General features: G+C 52.7%; 4 protein-coding genes and 1 long non-coding RNA gene across 5 annotated transcripts; 2 read left to right on the forward strand and 3 right to left on the reverse strand.

Moving 5' to 3' along the window:
• Positions 1-32: 32 nt before the first annotated feature.
• Positions 33-9,055, reverse strand: ntn4 (netrin 4). Its single transcript, XM_037243344.1, has 10 exons — positions 8,566-9,055; positions 7,245-7,801; positions 5,345-5,623; positions 3,057-3,183; positions 2,517-2,702; positions 1,556-1,745; positions 1,355-1,443; positions 1,108-1,176; positions 815-982; positions 33-740 (listed from the first exon to the last, which is right to left on the reverse strand). The coding sequence occupies exons 1-10, from the start codon at positions 8,621-8,623 to the stop codon at positions 601-603; spliced, it is 1,863 nt and encodes a 620-aa protein (XP_037099239.1). The 5' UTR covers positions 8,624-9,055; the 3' UTR covers positions 33-600.
• Positions 9,056-10,130: 1,075 nt separating this feature from the next.
• Positions 10,131-11,084, forward strand: snrpf (small nuclear ribonucleoprotein polypeptide F). The gene is made up of 4 exons (XM_037243508.1): positions 10,131-10,259; positions 10,528-10,653; positions 10,721-10,785; positions 10,857-11,084. Exons 1-4 carry the CDS (start codon positions 10,257-10,259, stop codon positions 10,921-10,923), a joined length of 261 nt encoding a protein of 86 aa, XP_037099403.1. The 5' UTR covers positions 10,131-10,256; the 3' UTR covers positions 10,924-11,084.
• A 277-nt stretch (positions 11,085-11,361) lies between these two features.
• LOC119117317 lies at positions 11,362-11,905 on the reverse strand. The gene is made up of 2 exons (XR_005096484.1): positions 11,568-11,905; positions 11,362-11,472 (listed from the first exon to the last, which is right to left on the reverse strand). It is a non-coding gene; the product is annotated as an uncharacterized LOC119117317 (long non-coding RNA).
• amdhd1 (amidohydrolase domain containing 1) lies at positions 11,465-13,588 on the forward strand. Its single transcript, XM_037243418.1, has 8 exons — positions 11,465-11,632; positions 11,901-12,007; positions 12,073-12,137; positions 12,194-12,471; positions 12,544-12,769; positions 12,826-13,044; positions 13,111-13,271; positions 13,347-13,588. The coding sequence occupies exons 1-8, from the start codon at positions 11,490-11,492 to the stop codon at positions 13,450-13,452; spliced, it is 1,305 nt and encodes a 434-aa protein (XP_037099313.1). The 5' UTR covers positions 11,465-11,489; the 3' UTR covers positions 13,453-13,588.
• Positions 13,496-15,456, reverse strand: LOC119117260 (tetraspanin-9). Its single transcript, XM_037243458.1, has 9 exons — positions 15,255-15,456; positions 14,889-14,925; positions 14,735-14,814; positions 14,460-14,651; positions 14,307-14,381; positions 14,140-14,241; positions 13,936-14,067; positions 13,767-13,850; positions 13,496-13,695 (listed from the first exon to the last, which is right to left on the reverse strand). The coding sequence occupies exons 3-9, from the start codon at positions 14,795-14,797 to the stop codon at positions 13,624-13,626; spliced, it is 720 nt and encodes a 239-aa protein (XP_037099353.1). The 5' UTR covers positions 14,798-14,814; positions 14,889-14,925; positions 15,255-15,456; the 3' UTR covers positions 13,496-13,623.
• Positions 15,457-15,618: the final 162 nt, after the last annotated feature.

The following is a 15,618-nucleotide window of genomic DNA, read 5'->3' on the forward strand; positions in this document are numbered from 1 at the left end:
TTGTTGTCAAGAAGAAAAAAAAAAACACAAGGTGCGTTGATAATTGTATTATCGTTGCATTGAAAAAGCCATCGGCGGTGGCAAACAGCGCGCGTTTCCGTGGTGACGGGATGCTACAAAAAGCATACAGGCAAAAACTATCATAAAGCTGAAAATAATTGCCGTCACGTGACAGGAACAATAATCGATACACAAATAACACTGTACAAAGAAAGGAAGATCGGGCTCGTGCTTAAACGTCCTCGTTCGATTGGCATTCGGGCTTATACATTCACGTTTGGGGGGGGGCGAGCGGGCGCCATTTCCGCACGGGCGGCGGCGCGCACCTGCAACGACTGACTGGCAAGGACTCAACCACCTGTCGTGGCTTTTATGGCTTCTTCTCTCTCACTCGACACACTCGAATGTGTGCATGCATCTTTGAGCGTCCGTGTTCCGTTCCAGTCCATCTTGCTGGTTAAAGTGCGCGGAGAGTTTTTTTTTTTTTTCCTCCCCCTCCATCATCAATCCAGGTAACGAGGTCAAAACGATAATCCGAGTTTGAATAATCCGGGCGCGGAGGTCGTCTCCGGGGGAAAACGTCTGCGGCGTGTGTCTCGTCTACCAGTTGCAGTCCTTCTTGAGCAGCGCCAGCACTTTGCGGCCCAAAGTAGCCGTCCAGGGCTTGACGAAGCTCTTCATGTTGACCAGCAGGTGGCCCCGCTTACGGTCGGCGTGACCCGCCACCAGGTACTCCACACCTGACATTCAAGAAAAATCAACATATTGGGCAAAACAAGCCCCACCCCCTTAGCCTGCTAGCTTGCGACCTGACCTGGGTTGAGGATGGGGCAGGTGCAGCCTCTGGCCGTCCACGACTCGGGGTAGAGCGTGACGCGGCCTCGCTGGAGCTTCACCTTCTGACTCAGCACCTTCTGGACCTTCACCTCCACCTCGGCGTGCGAGCCCTTGTCGTGGGCCGACAGCACCTTCGCCTTCAGAACTGAAAGACGCACACAATTATTCGTAGCGTAACGATAAAAAAGAAAAATGATTTCTCCCCAATTTTAGTGAACCAAAAATGAGAGATGATGTCATCCAAACGTCAGTGTGCATATAATGGCTCACCGTAGGCGTAGTTCATGGTGCAGAACAGTTTGCTGTTGGTCAGCGGCTGCTCTTTGCACTCGCACTTCTCTGCGGGGGGCAATCACAGCACCCGTTATTGCATGTATGTGTGTGTGTGTGTCGTCTTCATTCCTAGTGTGTGTCCTCTGAGGAATGTGCCTACGCAAGCTAGCGGTGGGGTCTGACTCATGGGACACGCACACGCAAATCATTGTTCCGTGTCTGATTTTCATAAGTGGACACGCACCCGAGTAGTGGAGGGCAGAGAAGAGCTCGTCCACTCTGAAGATCCTCACGGGCTCGCTGGAGTTTCCCTCCAAGTTGTACAAGTCCGACCTGCAACACAGCGGGCGGCAGTTTCGGTCAAAAGTATTGGGACGTTGGGGAAATCGGCGGCGGCTTTGTGCAAATGAAGCTGGAGCGGGCGTCCGAATACTTTTGGGCTCACCCCAGCACGCAGTCGCCCGTCAAGGGGTCGCAGTCCCCGGCGCAGTCGCACGGCCGGCAGCCGTACGGGTGGAAGCCCCAGTAGCCCGGCAGGCACCTGTCGCAGTGGGCGCCGCCCACGCCGGGCTTGCACACGCACTCGCCGCTGGTCGGGTCGCACGGCGCCGAGCCCACAGGGTGACAGCTGCACGCTGGAAGCAAAAGATCTCCATAGGTTTGTACGTGATGGCAAGTCCAAAGACTCGCTTCCTGTCCTCCGCTGGCTGCCCCTCCCATGGCTGTTTCGGTGTGTACCAGCTTGCGTGGCGGCGCATGACGAGATTGTTTTCTTTACCCCCCGCCGACTCTGGTATGATCAAAATGTTCTTCGCCAAGGAGGGAAATTGTCGGAGGATTGCGCCAGCTCCATCTTTTCGATCCTCAGCCGCACGCGGGCCCCTCGTCTGGGACCTTTCATTAGGTACGCCTGCCGTGCGCTGCCGCTCATCGTTTTGAGCTGAAGATTCAAAATCTATTGTTGTCACGCATATTATTTGTGTAGGTACTTTAGGTAAATACTTTGGAGGCGGCTTGGTTACCGTGGTTACAGAGCAGCAAATTGATTGCGGGTAAACATGGCGTGTTTTGAGACGGTCTGGTGCATTTTGACAGTTGCTTTTGCACACGCGGGCGGCCGGGCGTACCTGCGGGGTTGAGCTCACGACGACGGTCACATCTGACAGATAATCGCTGGCGAGAATGTAGCCAGCGCCGCGTGTTGACAGATGACTATCTGGTGTTTACTCAACGCTCGTCTGATTGGCGGAGGCCCAGCAGCGCGCCGCTCCCATTTGGGACATTTTGCTGTCTCAACTAGTCGAGCGATTCGTGACCTTCCCGCAAGGATGTGACATCATCGCTTATTTGTCCTTGACCCCATCTAATCCCTTTTTAATCAAACTGAGTGTGTGTGTGTGTCTTACGCTTGCAAGAGTCAGGGGCCGCGTGGGGGCGTCCGGGGTCCCGGAAGAAACCGGCCCTGCAGTTCTGACACTGGCGCCCCTCGGTGTTGTGCAGACAGTCGCACACGCCGCCGCTGCGCTGGCCCGAGTCCCGCCACGCCGACCAATCAAAATGGCAGCTGTGAGCGTGGCCGTTACACTTGCACTCTGCCGGAAAGAGACAATGCCCGCCAGGACGCCGTCATAACAAGATTCAAAACAATAAGACTTGATCGTTATAGCTACGGTTGCTATTTACGTTAGCTAATTGACAAGCAGCGTTGCTGGGCAACCACACTTTAAGCGTCACGCTTGTACCTTACCAATATGGCTGCCCAACACGCGCATGCTTGTCCACTAGGTGGCAGATTTTTGCACAGTCGAGTAAATTGATAGGAGCTCACATAAAAAAATACTTTGGAGACAATTTTGTTCGGTTTGAATGTATAAAACATCGGAAGCTTGCGAATGGCGTGCCGGGCGCCCAAATCGGTAAGGAAGGAGAAATGCGTGGGCACTCACTGCGACACTCGTGCGGCGCCCCCGTCAGGCCGTCGGCGGGCTGCCAGGGTCGGTCGTTGTAGAGCGCGGCGCAGCGCTCGCAGTGGTCGCCGGCCGTGTTGTGTCGACACACGCACTTGCCGTGCACCTGCCGCACACATCGCCACGCGGTTAGCCACACATTTCATATTCCAAAATGTCAGAGGGATGGCCAGACGCTTCTTCTTTTCCGTCTTCTTCACCTCTAATAACTTCCCGAATATTCTCCCGCTCCATCGCTTTCTCTGGCCGTCTGAAATGAGTGAATGCGGATTGATTGTTTGGCTTCATCACTGGAAACAATAAAAGTGGGGCTTGGGTCTGAAAGGCCTGTGTGCACGCGTGTGCGTGCACGCGTGTGTGTGCGTGCATGAGGAGAGTGCAAGTATGCAGCACAGAGAGCACAATAACAATCTCCTTGTCATTCCTGAGTGCTGGAATGCCATGTATGCTGGATAATGATTGAATGGGGGGAGGGAGGGGAGGGAGGGGAGGGAGGGGGGGGCAAGGCATCTGAGGAAGCTCTTTATTTGTTTGCGTTGCACCGTGCCATTGCTATGTGGGACAGACGCTGGGTTATACAACACGCTACATGCCAACACAAAGTATGTTTGCTAAACTCCAACATTGTTTCCCACGGTGTGTGTACGTGCCTGTGTGTGCATGTGTGTGCATGTGTGTGAGACATGTCGCCAACTTGAGCCCAACACGTGACGGGCCCAACGTGTCCTCCAGCTGAACTGACCTCGGATCAGCCTGACACACACACACACACACACACAGTGGGAAAGGTGTTTTGTATGGAATGTACGCATCCCAAAGTCAGCAAGTTCAAGAGTGGCCTTAACTTTGAAAGAATTCAAAACAAATATTGATTCAAAACACTCTGTCAACTGTCAATCAAATACAACTTTTACGATTTGAAAAAATGGATATAGGGTGACGATAAGGCACTCTAATGCGGCGAACACACACACAAGCTGTCAAGGTTACATAATTCATATTATTGGATGAGGCGGGCAAAAAAAAAAAAAAAGAGCAATTTGAAGAGTGAGCGGACGCAAGATTGGACCAATTAGTGTGTGTGTGTGTGTATGTGTGTGTGTGTGTCTGCTGTCCGGGGAACGTTATTATGAGCGCGTGTATGAGTGTTAGCTTTGTGGCTAACTAGCAGACGGTGTAATCACTCTGAACAGAGTTCCCTTCATCCAAACACTCACACACACATGCACTGTCTGGACTCTAATGACGCCAACACACACACTTGGCCAAACCAAAACACATTCTACACTTGTCATTTGGATGTGCGCTCCAAAGCCACCACAGGATATTACAGCGTGTTCCGTTCATTTCCCGGGACTTGGCCGGGTCAGAAGCAGAACCTGTCCCGGCTTAGCACTTAAGCCAACGCTGTGTCTTCAACTTAGCATTGATCCTCTACAGCAAGTCGAGCCCTCCCCCCCAACTCCAATCCTTCCCGACGTGACGCGTTCCCTCATCCGCCGACGAGCGCCGCTTATGTAAGCGTGTTTGTCCAAAAAGCTGTCCAGGTGCCGCTCGCTGGCTCGCCCGAACGTCCGCCCGCCCGCCCGCCCGCCCTTGAGAGAGGATTTGGTGTTCAAAGCTGCGGCGGCGCTGCGCAAATATTTGCAAGCAATATTGCAAACAAAGACGGCGTCGGAATCTCGCCCTGCAACGTTGCAAGAGCCCAGGCCAGCGAGAAAACAGCAAATGATTGCTATTGTTTTGGGTCGGCTCCCAAATTTTCTTTTGGGTGGAGCCGCATTCCAAATATCAGCCCCGTCCTCCATTTTGATTTCCCTACATGGCCCTGGATATCCTTCTCATGCATTCTTGGCAAGATTGTCCGCCAGTCGCTCAAAGCGGCAAAAAGGGAAAGTCCGCATTTGTCGCCACTCAAATGACCGCCGCACCCCTCCGACACGCTCAGTACGTTTTGTTTTTCAACATCGGCCGCCAACTGTAAAAGCAAACAAACGGCCGAGCTGTCTTGAGTGAAAAGAGGAAATAGCTAAACGTGTTTGCTTCCCACCGCTGATTGCGAAAGAGAAGATGGATATGTGTGTGTGTGCGCGCGCGTGTGTGTGTGCGTGTGTGTGTACGTTCGCACCTTCATCAAGCCACCATTATGCGTGACAACCATGTCCGGCGGGGCCAAAAGATGAAAGCAAGCACAAAGAGTTGACTGGCTTGATGATGGGGGTCCATCATTAATCATAACCCCCCCCCCTGAACAAACATCGGCTTACCACGTGGTTGGTCCGATCCCGGACGGGCTGGTAGCCCGGCGCGGGCACGCACTGCTCGGCGTGCCCGTTGCAGAAGCAGCTGCCCTTGACCATCAGGTCGTAGATGGCGAAGTGGCGTGAGGGCGGAGTCTTGCTCGGCTCAGCGGCGTCTTTGGCCTGGCACGGGCACGGCTGGCGCTCCAGCAGCCGGATGCGCACGTTGGTCACCCGCAGCTGCTGCTGGCCCTCCGGGCCGAACGGGTCCAGAGACTCCCACTTGGGGAGCGTCCGGTAGATCACCTGGGGGGGGAATAGAGAATTTCAAAGTCAATAAATCCATCAGACGGCGGTTGGAGAAACTTCTTGACACTCGTGCGTCGGCGTGCACGTTTTCACTTTGTTGGCACCTCGTTTGTTGTTTCGGCGCTCGAAACGTCCCGTCCGGTCGCCGTGACAACGATACCACGAGGGTGTCGGACAGTTGAAAATTGAAGATCCCCCTTTATTATGTCGCCATGGCGACGGCTGCCACTGGTAACCAACGCCCCGAAGAAAGTGTGTGTTTGCAGTGTGTCTCTGTCTCTTGACATTGTTTTGTGTGTGTGTGTATGTGTGTGTGCGCGCCTTCCCCTGATTGGTCAGCCTGGCGGGCTGCTAAAGTGCGATGGGAGGAGAGCGATTAATTTCCTGCTCGTTGCAAAAGTTGGCGGGGTTGCGGCATTGTGGTGCACGATTAAGGGAACGCCACAAACGAGGGGGACGAGGAGGGAGGGGCCAAGGCGGGGGGGAGGTATGGGGCGCTGGTCCGCGGGAGGGGACGGAGAGACAAAGACGGGGGACAGAGACGCGGACGCACATAACTCAGGGCGCCACAAAAGGATCGAGACAGCGCGTCCATCGCACAGCAACTGACACACAAAACGACACAATTGCACAAGATGTTTTTTGAAGCGTTCAAACAGGGACCCAAATAACTTTTTCCTCCGACTGGACTAGTCTGAGGTTAGCCAAACAAGCCATCTGGACTCTGCCCGTCTGTCTAACCTAAACAGAACCTTTGCACCGTCTTAGCGTATTAATGATTAGCGCTCAGGGTGAGAACGTTTGACTGAGCGTGATCCATATCTACACTGAAGCCTGAGGGAAGGAAGCGAGCGAGCGAGCGAGCGAGCGAGCGTGTGAGCAGGTTCACGGCGGGCCACTCGTAATCTTCCTCGCCCGAGTTCCGGCCGGCGAAAAAAGCGAGCAAGTCCGGCTTTGAGGCGGCTAATTCCATCAAAGCACGCTGGACTGTAACCTGGTAAACAAGCACAATGGGCATTAAAGGGAGGCGGGCGGGGGTTGAGAGTCGGGGAGGGCGTCTGGCCCATAACATCCGTCTGGGCCAACGGCAGGACTTCCTTCACGCAAGATATTTTGCCGAGCGTCGATACGGACGTACGCGTCGACCTCGGTTTCGCAACGCTCGCATTCTTGCGAGCGCCGACTGTAAATAATACAACGCAGGTGAAAAGCCGGCCGCCCGCTCGGGGCGTCTGAACTCGTCGCCCCTCGCCATCCATCACACCTCACGTCTTTATCAAATTCCCCGAAAGGCTCAGACGCGCTTTGAGGGAGCCGCCGGGGGGCCTTTCCGCTCATCGGATTACATTTCTATAACTCAAGGCATATCGATAACGGTCCGGGAGGGGTGGAGCGGGGGCGCCGCTATTGTCGATGCAATTCAATAGCGGCAAAATCGAATTACACAACTTCAAGTAGCGGTTTTTGACACTTGCCTGGCACTTGTTTTGGCAGCGATTGCTCACCAAGAAGGTGCCAAGCATATCGCTTCCATGGCCTCACGTCAACATGCGTGTCAGACTTAAGTAGGGGCAAAGATAGAAAAGAAATATTCTGCAAAAGCGGCGCTGCGCCTCACCTCTCCTCGGGTGCACGGGTAGGCCCCGGAGTACTTGGACGTGCAGGTGGCGCCGTCCCCTCCGCCGGACGTGACCGCCTTGCCCTCCGGGACGCCGAAAGCGGCGCTGCAGTTGCGGGCGTAGTACTGCAGAGTGCGCCACGTGCGGCCAAAGTCCTGCGAGCGCTCCAGCGTCATGGCGGCGGGCCGCGGCGAGCGGAAGACGGCGATGAGGTGCGTGAAGTAGAACTCGGCCTCCAGGTCCAGTTGCAGCGTCTCCGAGTCGGCGCCCTCCGCCGACTGCCACCAGGTGTCGGGGTGGCGGAAGGACGAGTCGGACATGGCGCCCGCCAAGTGCGACAGGTGGGGCAGGGCGGCGTTGCACTTGCCGCACTTGGCGGGGCCGCACGCCAGGCCCGGCTCGGCGTAGGCGCAGTACGGCTCGGTGCCGTTGTTGCCGCACGCGCTCTGGGTCAGGACGCGGCGGCCCAGCGCCAGGTTGCCCATGCGGGGGTTGCAGGCGCGGCTCTCGCAGCGCGGGGCCACGCCCGCTCGCGACATTGCCTCCGGCGCTGCGCCTAGGAAAAAAAACAACAACATTTGAGCCCACACACAACTTTTTGGACTCGAAGAAAGGATGGAAACTTCTGAAATGTGAATGACGTAATTGATCAAACGGCGGCCCAGCCCGTAAATCCAAAAAGTCGAGGAGGTCGGAAACGTGACGCAAAAAGGGGATAATGGCGCCATTGTGCACCTGCCGGCCGTGACGCCGATGGAGTTTGGCAGCCGGCGGCGTTGGGACGCCTTGCTTCCGACGAGCCCTCGGGGTGGCCGCTCCCGTTTGGTGCCCCTTTATGTGCGTCAGCCGCTCCACACGTTGGCCCGTTATGGCAAATGAGGCCCGGGCGGGCCGGGGAGCTGTCAGGGGCCGTGTTTTGCCTTCAACAGGAGCCGCCGGCAAATTATGTAACCGTCTGCAGGTGGGGAGAGGTCAGCCGAGGAACGCATTGTGCTGGTCGCCGGGGGGCAAATTAGGAGCATTGTGGAGCCGGCCGGCGGCATCTTTTCAGACTTTCAACCACGACGCTCCAGCGCATTCGATGCAGCGAATTAAGCTTGCGATTAACAACGATGAGGTGGCCCATGTTATTGCACAACAAAAGGTTGAACACGGCGATTATGTACGAGGAACATTTTCAGGGAACATTTGGAACTCTCGTCGTGTTTGACTTGATTCCGAATCCGAGGAAATGAACAACAGTCAAAGTCGAACATGTTTACCGTGTACATTGCTGAATCATGTTATGGTCACAGCAGAAGTGAAACATTGAACACTGACCTGCACCTGACAACACAGCCACGCTCAGCAGCAGCAGCAGCACAAACGGCAACGGCATGTTGACTCCACTCCGAGGTAATCCACCAAGAGGCGCGCCAAAGGCAGGAGGAGATGTTCTGCACCCAAAAAATAACCCAAAAACGGCGTGCTTTCAAATCTGGTGCGGCCTCTGTCTGTCACTCAGCTGAGGCGAAGGTGCACGGCAGAGCAGGGGGAGGAGGAGGTGGCAGAGTGTGGCGGGAGGAGGAAGCATGATCTTGTGAGGAAGAGCGCCGAGGAGGAGGACGAGCAAAAGTCCAGCTCGTGTGCGGCCGCTCGGCAACCTGCAGCGTCTTTCATTTCCACGCGCAGCGCTTCGTCCCGCCAGTCCAACTGAGGACACACACACACACACACACTCACACGTAGTGTGAGGAAGCCCGGCTCCTCCTCCTCCTCCGCTCTTGCACTTCACTTAAAGGAACATTCCGGAATGGGATGGAGCTCTCACACATCCAGAGTACCTGAAAAAGTATATATTTTTGAAAACCATACAGTTGCTTCACCTGCACAATATTGATTAGGTACATCTTTACATGAATGCTGTGATGGATGGTCCTGAGTGGTGTTCCTAATATTTTGGCCATCCAATTGAGCCTTTAGTATGCATAGTACATAAAAAATGGTGTCATCCAACTTAAGCATTTTTATCTTTATAAAGGCAAAGGATTAGATTTTGGGTACCTAAAGTAGTGTCCAATCAGTGTGAGCTATGAAAAAGGGAAACTGGCGCTCTCTGGTGGCTACAAATGGTACCTCATGTTAAAAAAGATTTCTCCATCTCTTCCCGTCTGGGTCATGCTCCAGTGGACACAGGATGTCTCTCTGGCTTGTGGGTCTGCTGCAAAAATCTCCCAAGTTGGGTAGCCCCAACTCGTCTTAGAATAGCTGTCGACACATCATGGTCACCACGCCTTCGCCGCTGATGGACATGGCGCTTATTAACGAGTCAGAAGGTGATGTAAGAGCAGCAGTATTCCAAAAATGCGTTAACAACTGCAGGGGAGCTTGATCTATGAGAGAAAAGCACACATTTTAGCGGGTAAAAAAAAGATCAGGTTTCAACTTGCCACATGGCTCAGCAACGCTTGGCTGCGTAAAACACCATCAGACATTTTAGCACTAGCAGAAAAAAGGTGCCCAGACACCACGACCTCAATATGACAATCATTTCTCGTCTTGCTCTATTTGCCAAGTGGATTTCAAACAAATTGTAAAAAAATGTCTTTTACATAACATTTATTGTCAAAGACAAAAGACAGTATTTTGGTGACTTTTGAAAGAATGTTATTGGAACGATGGAGTGAAATATGTATTAACGCCCAAATTGTATGGCTAATAATAATTTAAGCCTTCTTTTTGCTCTCTTTCCTACAGTATATTAAAAGTACTGTGGAAATGTAAAATATAAAATGAGCATTAATATAGTGAAAGCATTGATGAAATATTTTTAAATCATTTCTTTTCAAGATGTAATACGGCATTCCAGCCAATGGGTGGCAGTATAAGAAAAACCACGACTCCACGGAGGTCAATATTTAGTACTTCCGGTTTGGCGGGCAGAGCGTGTGTGCGCGCTTCCGAACGCTATTGTGACGACAAGCTAGTTACCAAACTCCAGCTACTACGTTACATACATCTAACAATTCGAAATGGTGCGTTTGATCTATTTTCATCAATGCGCTTGTGCGGGATTAAGTTTCGTTATCTGTGCGTTTTTCCTCTGCGTTGTTTAGCTGGTTAGCAGTTAGCTCCCTCGCCAATGGAATGAATGAAGCGCTTCGCCTCCACTCATGCAGACAATCTTATGGAAGCTCGTACTACATATTAAACGTCGTACAAAATGTCACCAACATATTTGTCTTCAGCAAACGGCATTTTTAAGAACTAGGTTTGATCTGAAATGTCTTTTTGTCGTTGCAGAGTTTACCACTGAACCCTAAGCCCTTCCTGAACGGGCTGACGGGCAAGCCAGTGATGGTGAAGCTCAAGTGGGGCATGGAGTACAAAGGCTACCTAGTCTCTGTGGACGGTTACATGAACATGCAGGTGAGCGCCACAATCACATCAATCAAAATGAAAAGTTGACCTCATGCTGTGTCATGTTTGTCGGCAGCTGGCGAACACGGAAGAGTACGTGGACGGAGCGTTGGCAGGTCATCTCGGTGAAGTCCTCATCAGGTATTGAATCCGAATTCAAAGCAGGTGTAAATGCCGTGCAACAAGTGCTTCAAAGAGTTCCTCTTCTCCAGGTGCAACAATGTTCTCTACATCCGAGGGGTGGAAGAAGAGGAGGAGGATGGAGAAATGAGAGAGTGATTCCAACAATCACGGCGTGTGTGTGATTTATAGTCGAAAAGTATACTTGTGTTTTCACCATGTGAAACTAAACGGATGATTGATTTCTTTTTTTTGTACCGTTTGTGACCAACTTTTTAGTTGTTAGGAGACAATAAAACAGTGCTCTTTATTAAACTGGACACCTCTGCTTATTGAAAATGTATTCTATCCAAGTTTGTTATATGATTAGGATTATAAACCCAAGACTAGAATAAAGATGGCTCAGGCATCTCTGGGTATGTGAAAGCAGTCAACAATAACTGCAAGCAGGAAAAAAAGAAGACATATGTGCAAAACAAATACAACGCTCTAACTGAACAAGACATTAAACTGCTAATATTTGCATGCTTATTTCATGTAACAAGACGCGTTTGTTTCATATTGACCGAGTAACGGGCTTACCTGTTTTGTATTTTTGAAGCCCCGCCCCTTGTGCACTTTAGCCTCTGTTGCTCAAATATTTGTCAAACAGAATGAGGAGCAAAAAAGCCAGGTTGCTCTCCGAAGCGTAAAAGCTCACAGCGTCATCTGGAGAAAGAGACAACATGTCGACAAGTCGTTTGAAACTACTGGTGAAAAACGCGCAGCAAGTGCTCGTGATTTGCAACAACGGCGAGAAATACCTGACAAAAGGCAACAATGACATCGTCATCCACGTCATCCACGGTGCAAGTGTCGTCGTCGGCAGGTTAGCGACAAAATCATGGACACAAGTCCCGTTGGGATCTCTGCTACTCACATTTCAACAGCGCCCTCCAGCGGCTGATGTCAGTCACTGCACCACAATCTAGAGCCTTTTTTTCTTGTTTCCCAGCATTGGCAATTGTAATTTTACTTGTGGATGTTAACTGCATTTTTATTGTCATTTTAGATGAATGATTGAAATCTTCTATGTTTTTGCTTTAGAAATACATTTTTCATATTTTCAATGTAAATGTGCTTTTTGTGCTGCTCAGCGACGGGCTAATTAAAGCGGTTGGCCCGCTTGATGTGATCGAATCGGAGTATTCGGATGCTTCCTTCGATCGTGTGATTGACGCCACGGGGATGTGTGTCTTGCCTGGTGAGTTTCATAATAAAATAAAGTAAAATATTTTTTAAAAAGTAGTATTATAATTCTGTTGACAGGCTTGGTTGACGCTCACACCCACCCCATCTGGGCCGGCGACCGCGTGCACGAGTTTGCCATGAAGGTAAGCCGCCACGTCGCCGCGGTGACCCTTTCAGACTGATGATGTTTCCGCCTCAGCTGGCGGGCGCCACCTACATGGACGTGCACCGAGCAGGGGGCGGCATCCACTTCACAGTGGAGCGCACACGGGCGGCCGCCGCCTATGACCTCCTGGCCTCGCTGAGCGGCAGGCTGGAGCGCATGCGGCGGGCCGGCACCACGCTGGTGGAGGTCAAGAGCGGCTACGGCCTGGATCTGCCCACCGAGATGAAGATGCTGGAGGTGATGGAGGAAGCTCGCCGCACTCTGCCCATCAGCATCTCCGCCACGTACTGCGGCGCCCACGCCGTGCCCAAGTATGCTGCACCTCCTAAATCTCTCCGGAGTGACTGTGAAAATCAAGCGTACTTACTTCAATGTGTCTGAAGAGGGAAAAGTGTGGCAGAAGCCACCGAGGACATCCTGCAGGTTCAACTTCCCGCATTGAAGGAGCGCATGGCAGCCGGGACGCTGCGGGTGGACAACATCGACGTGTTCTGCGAGGAGGGAGTCTTCGACGTGCCCTCCACGCGCGCCATCCTGCGGGCGGGCATGGAGATGGGTCTTAACGCCAACTTCCACGGAGACGAGCTGCATCCCATGAACGCCGCTCAGGTAGGCCTCCGTTTGCCGTCCATCCAGGAGCGTCCTTTCTCACGTCCCACCCACAGCTGGGGGCCGAGCTGGGAGCGTTGGCCGTCAGCCACCTGGAGGAAGTGACGGAGCAGGGCATCGCCGCCATGGCCCGGGCCAAGACGGCGGCCGTCCTGCTGCCGACCACAGCTTACATCCTCAGGCTAGCCCAACCGCGGGCGCGCGCCATGTTGGACGCGGGCGTGATCGTGGCCCTGGGCAGCGACTTTAACCCCAACGCGTACTGCTGCTCCATGGTGAGTCCCGTGCCTTCCCGTGAGGTGCTTTTTTTGATGCCGCTTTTCTTTCCCTCCCACCCGAAGCCCATCGTCATGCACCTGGCCTGCGTCAACATGAGGATGTCCATGCCCGAGGCCTTGGCGGCGGCCACCATCAACGCCGCCTACGCCCTCGGACGCTCGCACACGCACGGCTCGCTGGAGGCGGGAAAACACGGCGACCTGCTGGTCATCAACGCCCCGCGGTAAATAGCTCTTACTCAAAAGGAGATGGCGCATATGGTGACTGTAAATGAAAAGATGAGAGCGGCTCTGCACAGGTGGGAGCATCTCATCTATCAGCTGGGCGCGCATCAGGAGCTCATCCGCTTCGTGGTCGTCAAGGGCGACGTCGTCTACGACAACGACAAGACGCTGGCCTTGTGAAGATCGTTGTGCTTGTACGCGGGGCAAAAAAAAAAAAACGGGATCGGCTGTGTGCTTTTATTGAACATGTCAGGACACTCAAGAAATACTTGTGGTACAAAAGTAACTGCTCAAAAGTAATAAATGGATCCGTGTGTGTATACCGCCTTGCGGTAGTGGAATGTACCGGGGTCAGGCTTGGTATTTTTTGCCGCCGCGGTGGATCTGCTGGTACAGCGTCATGGAGAAGGCCATGCCGAGGAGCTGAAAGCGACACACCATTAAAAGAGCGCCGTCACGTCACAAAATGGCGGGCGCTGAAGGCTGCTGCCCACCTGAATGACCAAGACACACATGGCGATGGTGCCCAGAAGGTGCTTGTTGTCGTCCAGCCACTCCTCCACCTTCTCATAGCAGCCCTGTAACAAAGAAGAAGTCAACTTTCAATGCAAACACCTTCAAAGTTTTTTTTTTTTTCATTTGAGTGCAATTTGATAAACTGACCCGCGTCCAGAAGGCATCGGAAGCGTTGTGTCCGCATCCCGAATGGACGAGCTGACAGCAGCTGTCGGGAACGGCGTCCACCTGAAGCGCCGCGCGCCAGTCGCTGAAGCTCGTCACGCCGCAGCAGTGCCACTGCGTGCGCAACATCGAGACATCACGACAAAGCATTTTCTGGGTCTTCAGCCGCATCGCCACGCGTCTCACCTCCCCCTGGATGGCGTCCCACGCATCCCTCAAACCAGCGTTGTTGTCCGTGTTGTACAGGACCAGCCCGTCCTTCAGATCCCGCCGGGCGTTTTCGCTCACCTGCGAGGAAACAGATGGACACATTCGTGGCGTCCTTTGGCAGCGGAAACACGAGTGCGTCCAACCTTGTCGGTGTAGACGAAGAAGAGGATGAGGAGGATGAGCTCGGCCAGCAGGATGATCAACAGGACGATGAAAAACTTGGGGAAGAATAATATTCACACTCTTTAGCAAGCTGTAGCGGCCATAAATTCTCATTTGGATCGCAGCTGACTCACACTTAGCAGGAGGCACTTGTTCTCCTTGATGGCACCCAGGCATCCCAAGAAGCCCGTCACCATGACGACGGTGCCCAGCATCACGATGAGGTTGGCGGCAGACATCGACGGGAAGGACGGCGACAGCGTGGCGAAGTTGCCCTGCGACACCGACAGCCACACGCCCACGCCCAGCAGGCCGCACCCACCCAGCTGCAACAAACATACTGGTCACTCACTTCCCGTCACGTGTGGGATGGAGTTCCATTCCCGGTGAGTCGTGGAAATGGCGTTACCCAAAAGAGCAGGTTGAAGAGGAAGAGCATGTACTTGACGCAACAGATGCAGCCGCGAGCCATTTTGCGGATGACTGGATCTGAAGTAGAAGATTAATTTACTCCATGTAAATGTACTGTTTATTTTGGCATTGTAACATCACAACAAACTTACCACTTGAATACGATGACGGAGGAGAAACTAGGACGATCTGGAAAATATCAACGGAGTGAAACTTCGTAATAATAATGTAATATCATTATAGTTGAACTGCATTTATTGTTACGCCAAATTTTTGCCAAGTGACGTCACGGGAGTGAACTTCAAATGAGGCTTTAACAAGTTTGGAGGTTTGCGCTGCAAAAAACATAACCAGCTGCATTTTAACTCCCACCAACAAGGTCAAGACAAGAATGATAAACAATAGTTTTTAGTCCACTTTGGAGGGCTTTCTACAAGGCCATGACCATTTTTGTGCCAGGAAAAAAAAAAAAAAATCACAACAAGCGGAGACAGGGAAAAAGAGGGACTATTTCTTACCGCGCTATGAACTGAAGCTTGTCATTCCGCAGATTCCTTGCCAGCCTTCGTCTTTCACATACTGCTTCTGCGGGAAAAGTTAATTAAAAACAACAAACGAAGGCTGGGAGTCGACAGAAAGCCCGTCAAAGTTTACGCCACGGCCGAGGTACATCCACAGTACGAGAAAGAGGAGGTTCTATGTGCGGAGCTTGCGGCGGAGGAAGACGGCGCACACTGCCCCGCGTTGTGCGCATGTCTGTAAATGTTAGTTATTAATGGTTCACGCGTGAACGTGTTTTGAGTGAGTATCGCGAGTGCAGCCACCTCTCCTGTCACTTGTAATGGCACACAGTGCCGCCAGGGGGCAGATGAGCACATGGCA

The sequence above is a fragment of the Syngnathus acus genome, chromosome 23 (genome assembly GCF_901709675.1).
Source record: "Syngnathus acus chromosome 23, fSynAcu1.2, whole genome shotgun sequence".
NCBI lineage: Eukaryota > Metazoa > Chordata > Actinopteri > Syngnathiformes > Syngnathidae > Syngnathus > Syngnathus acus.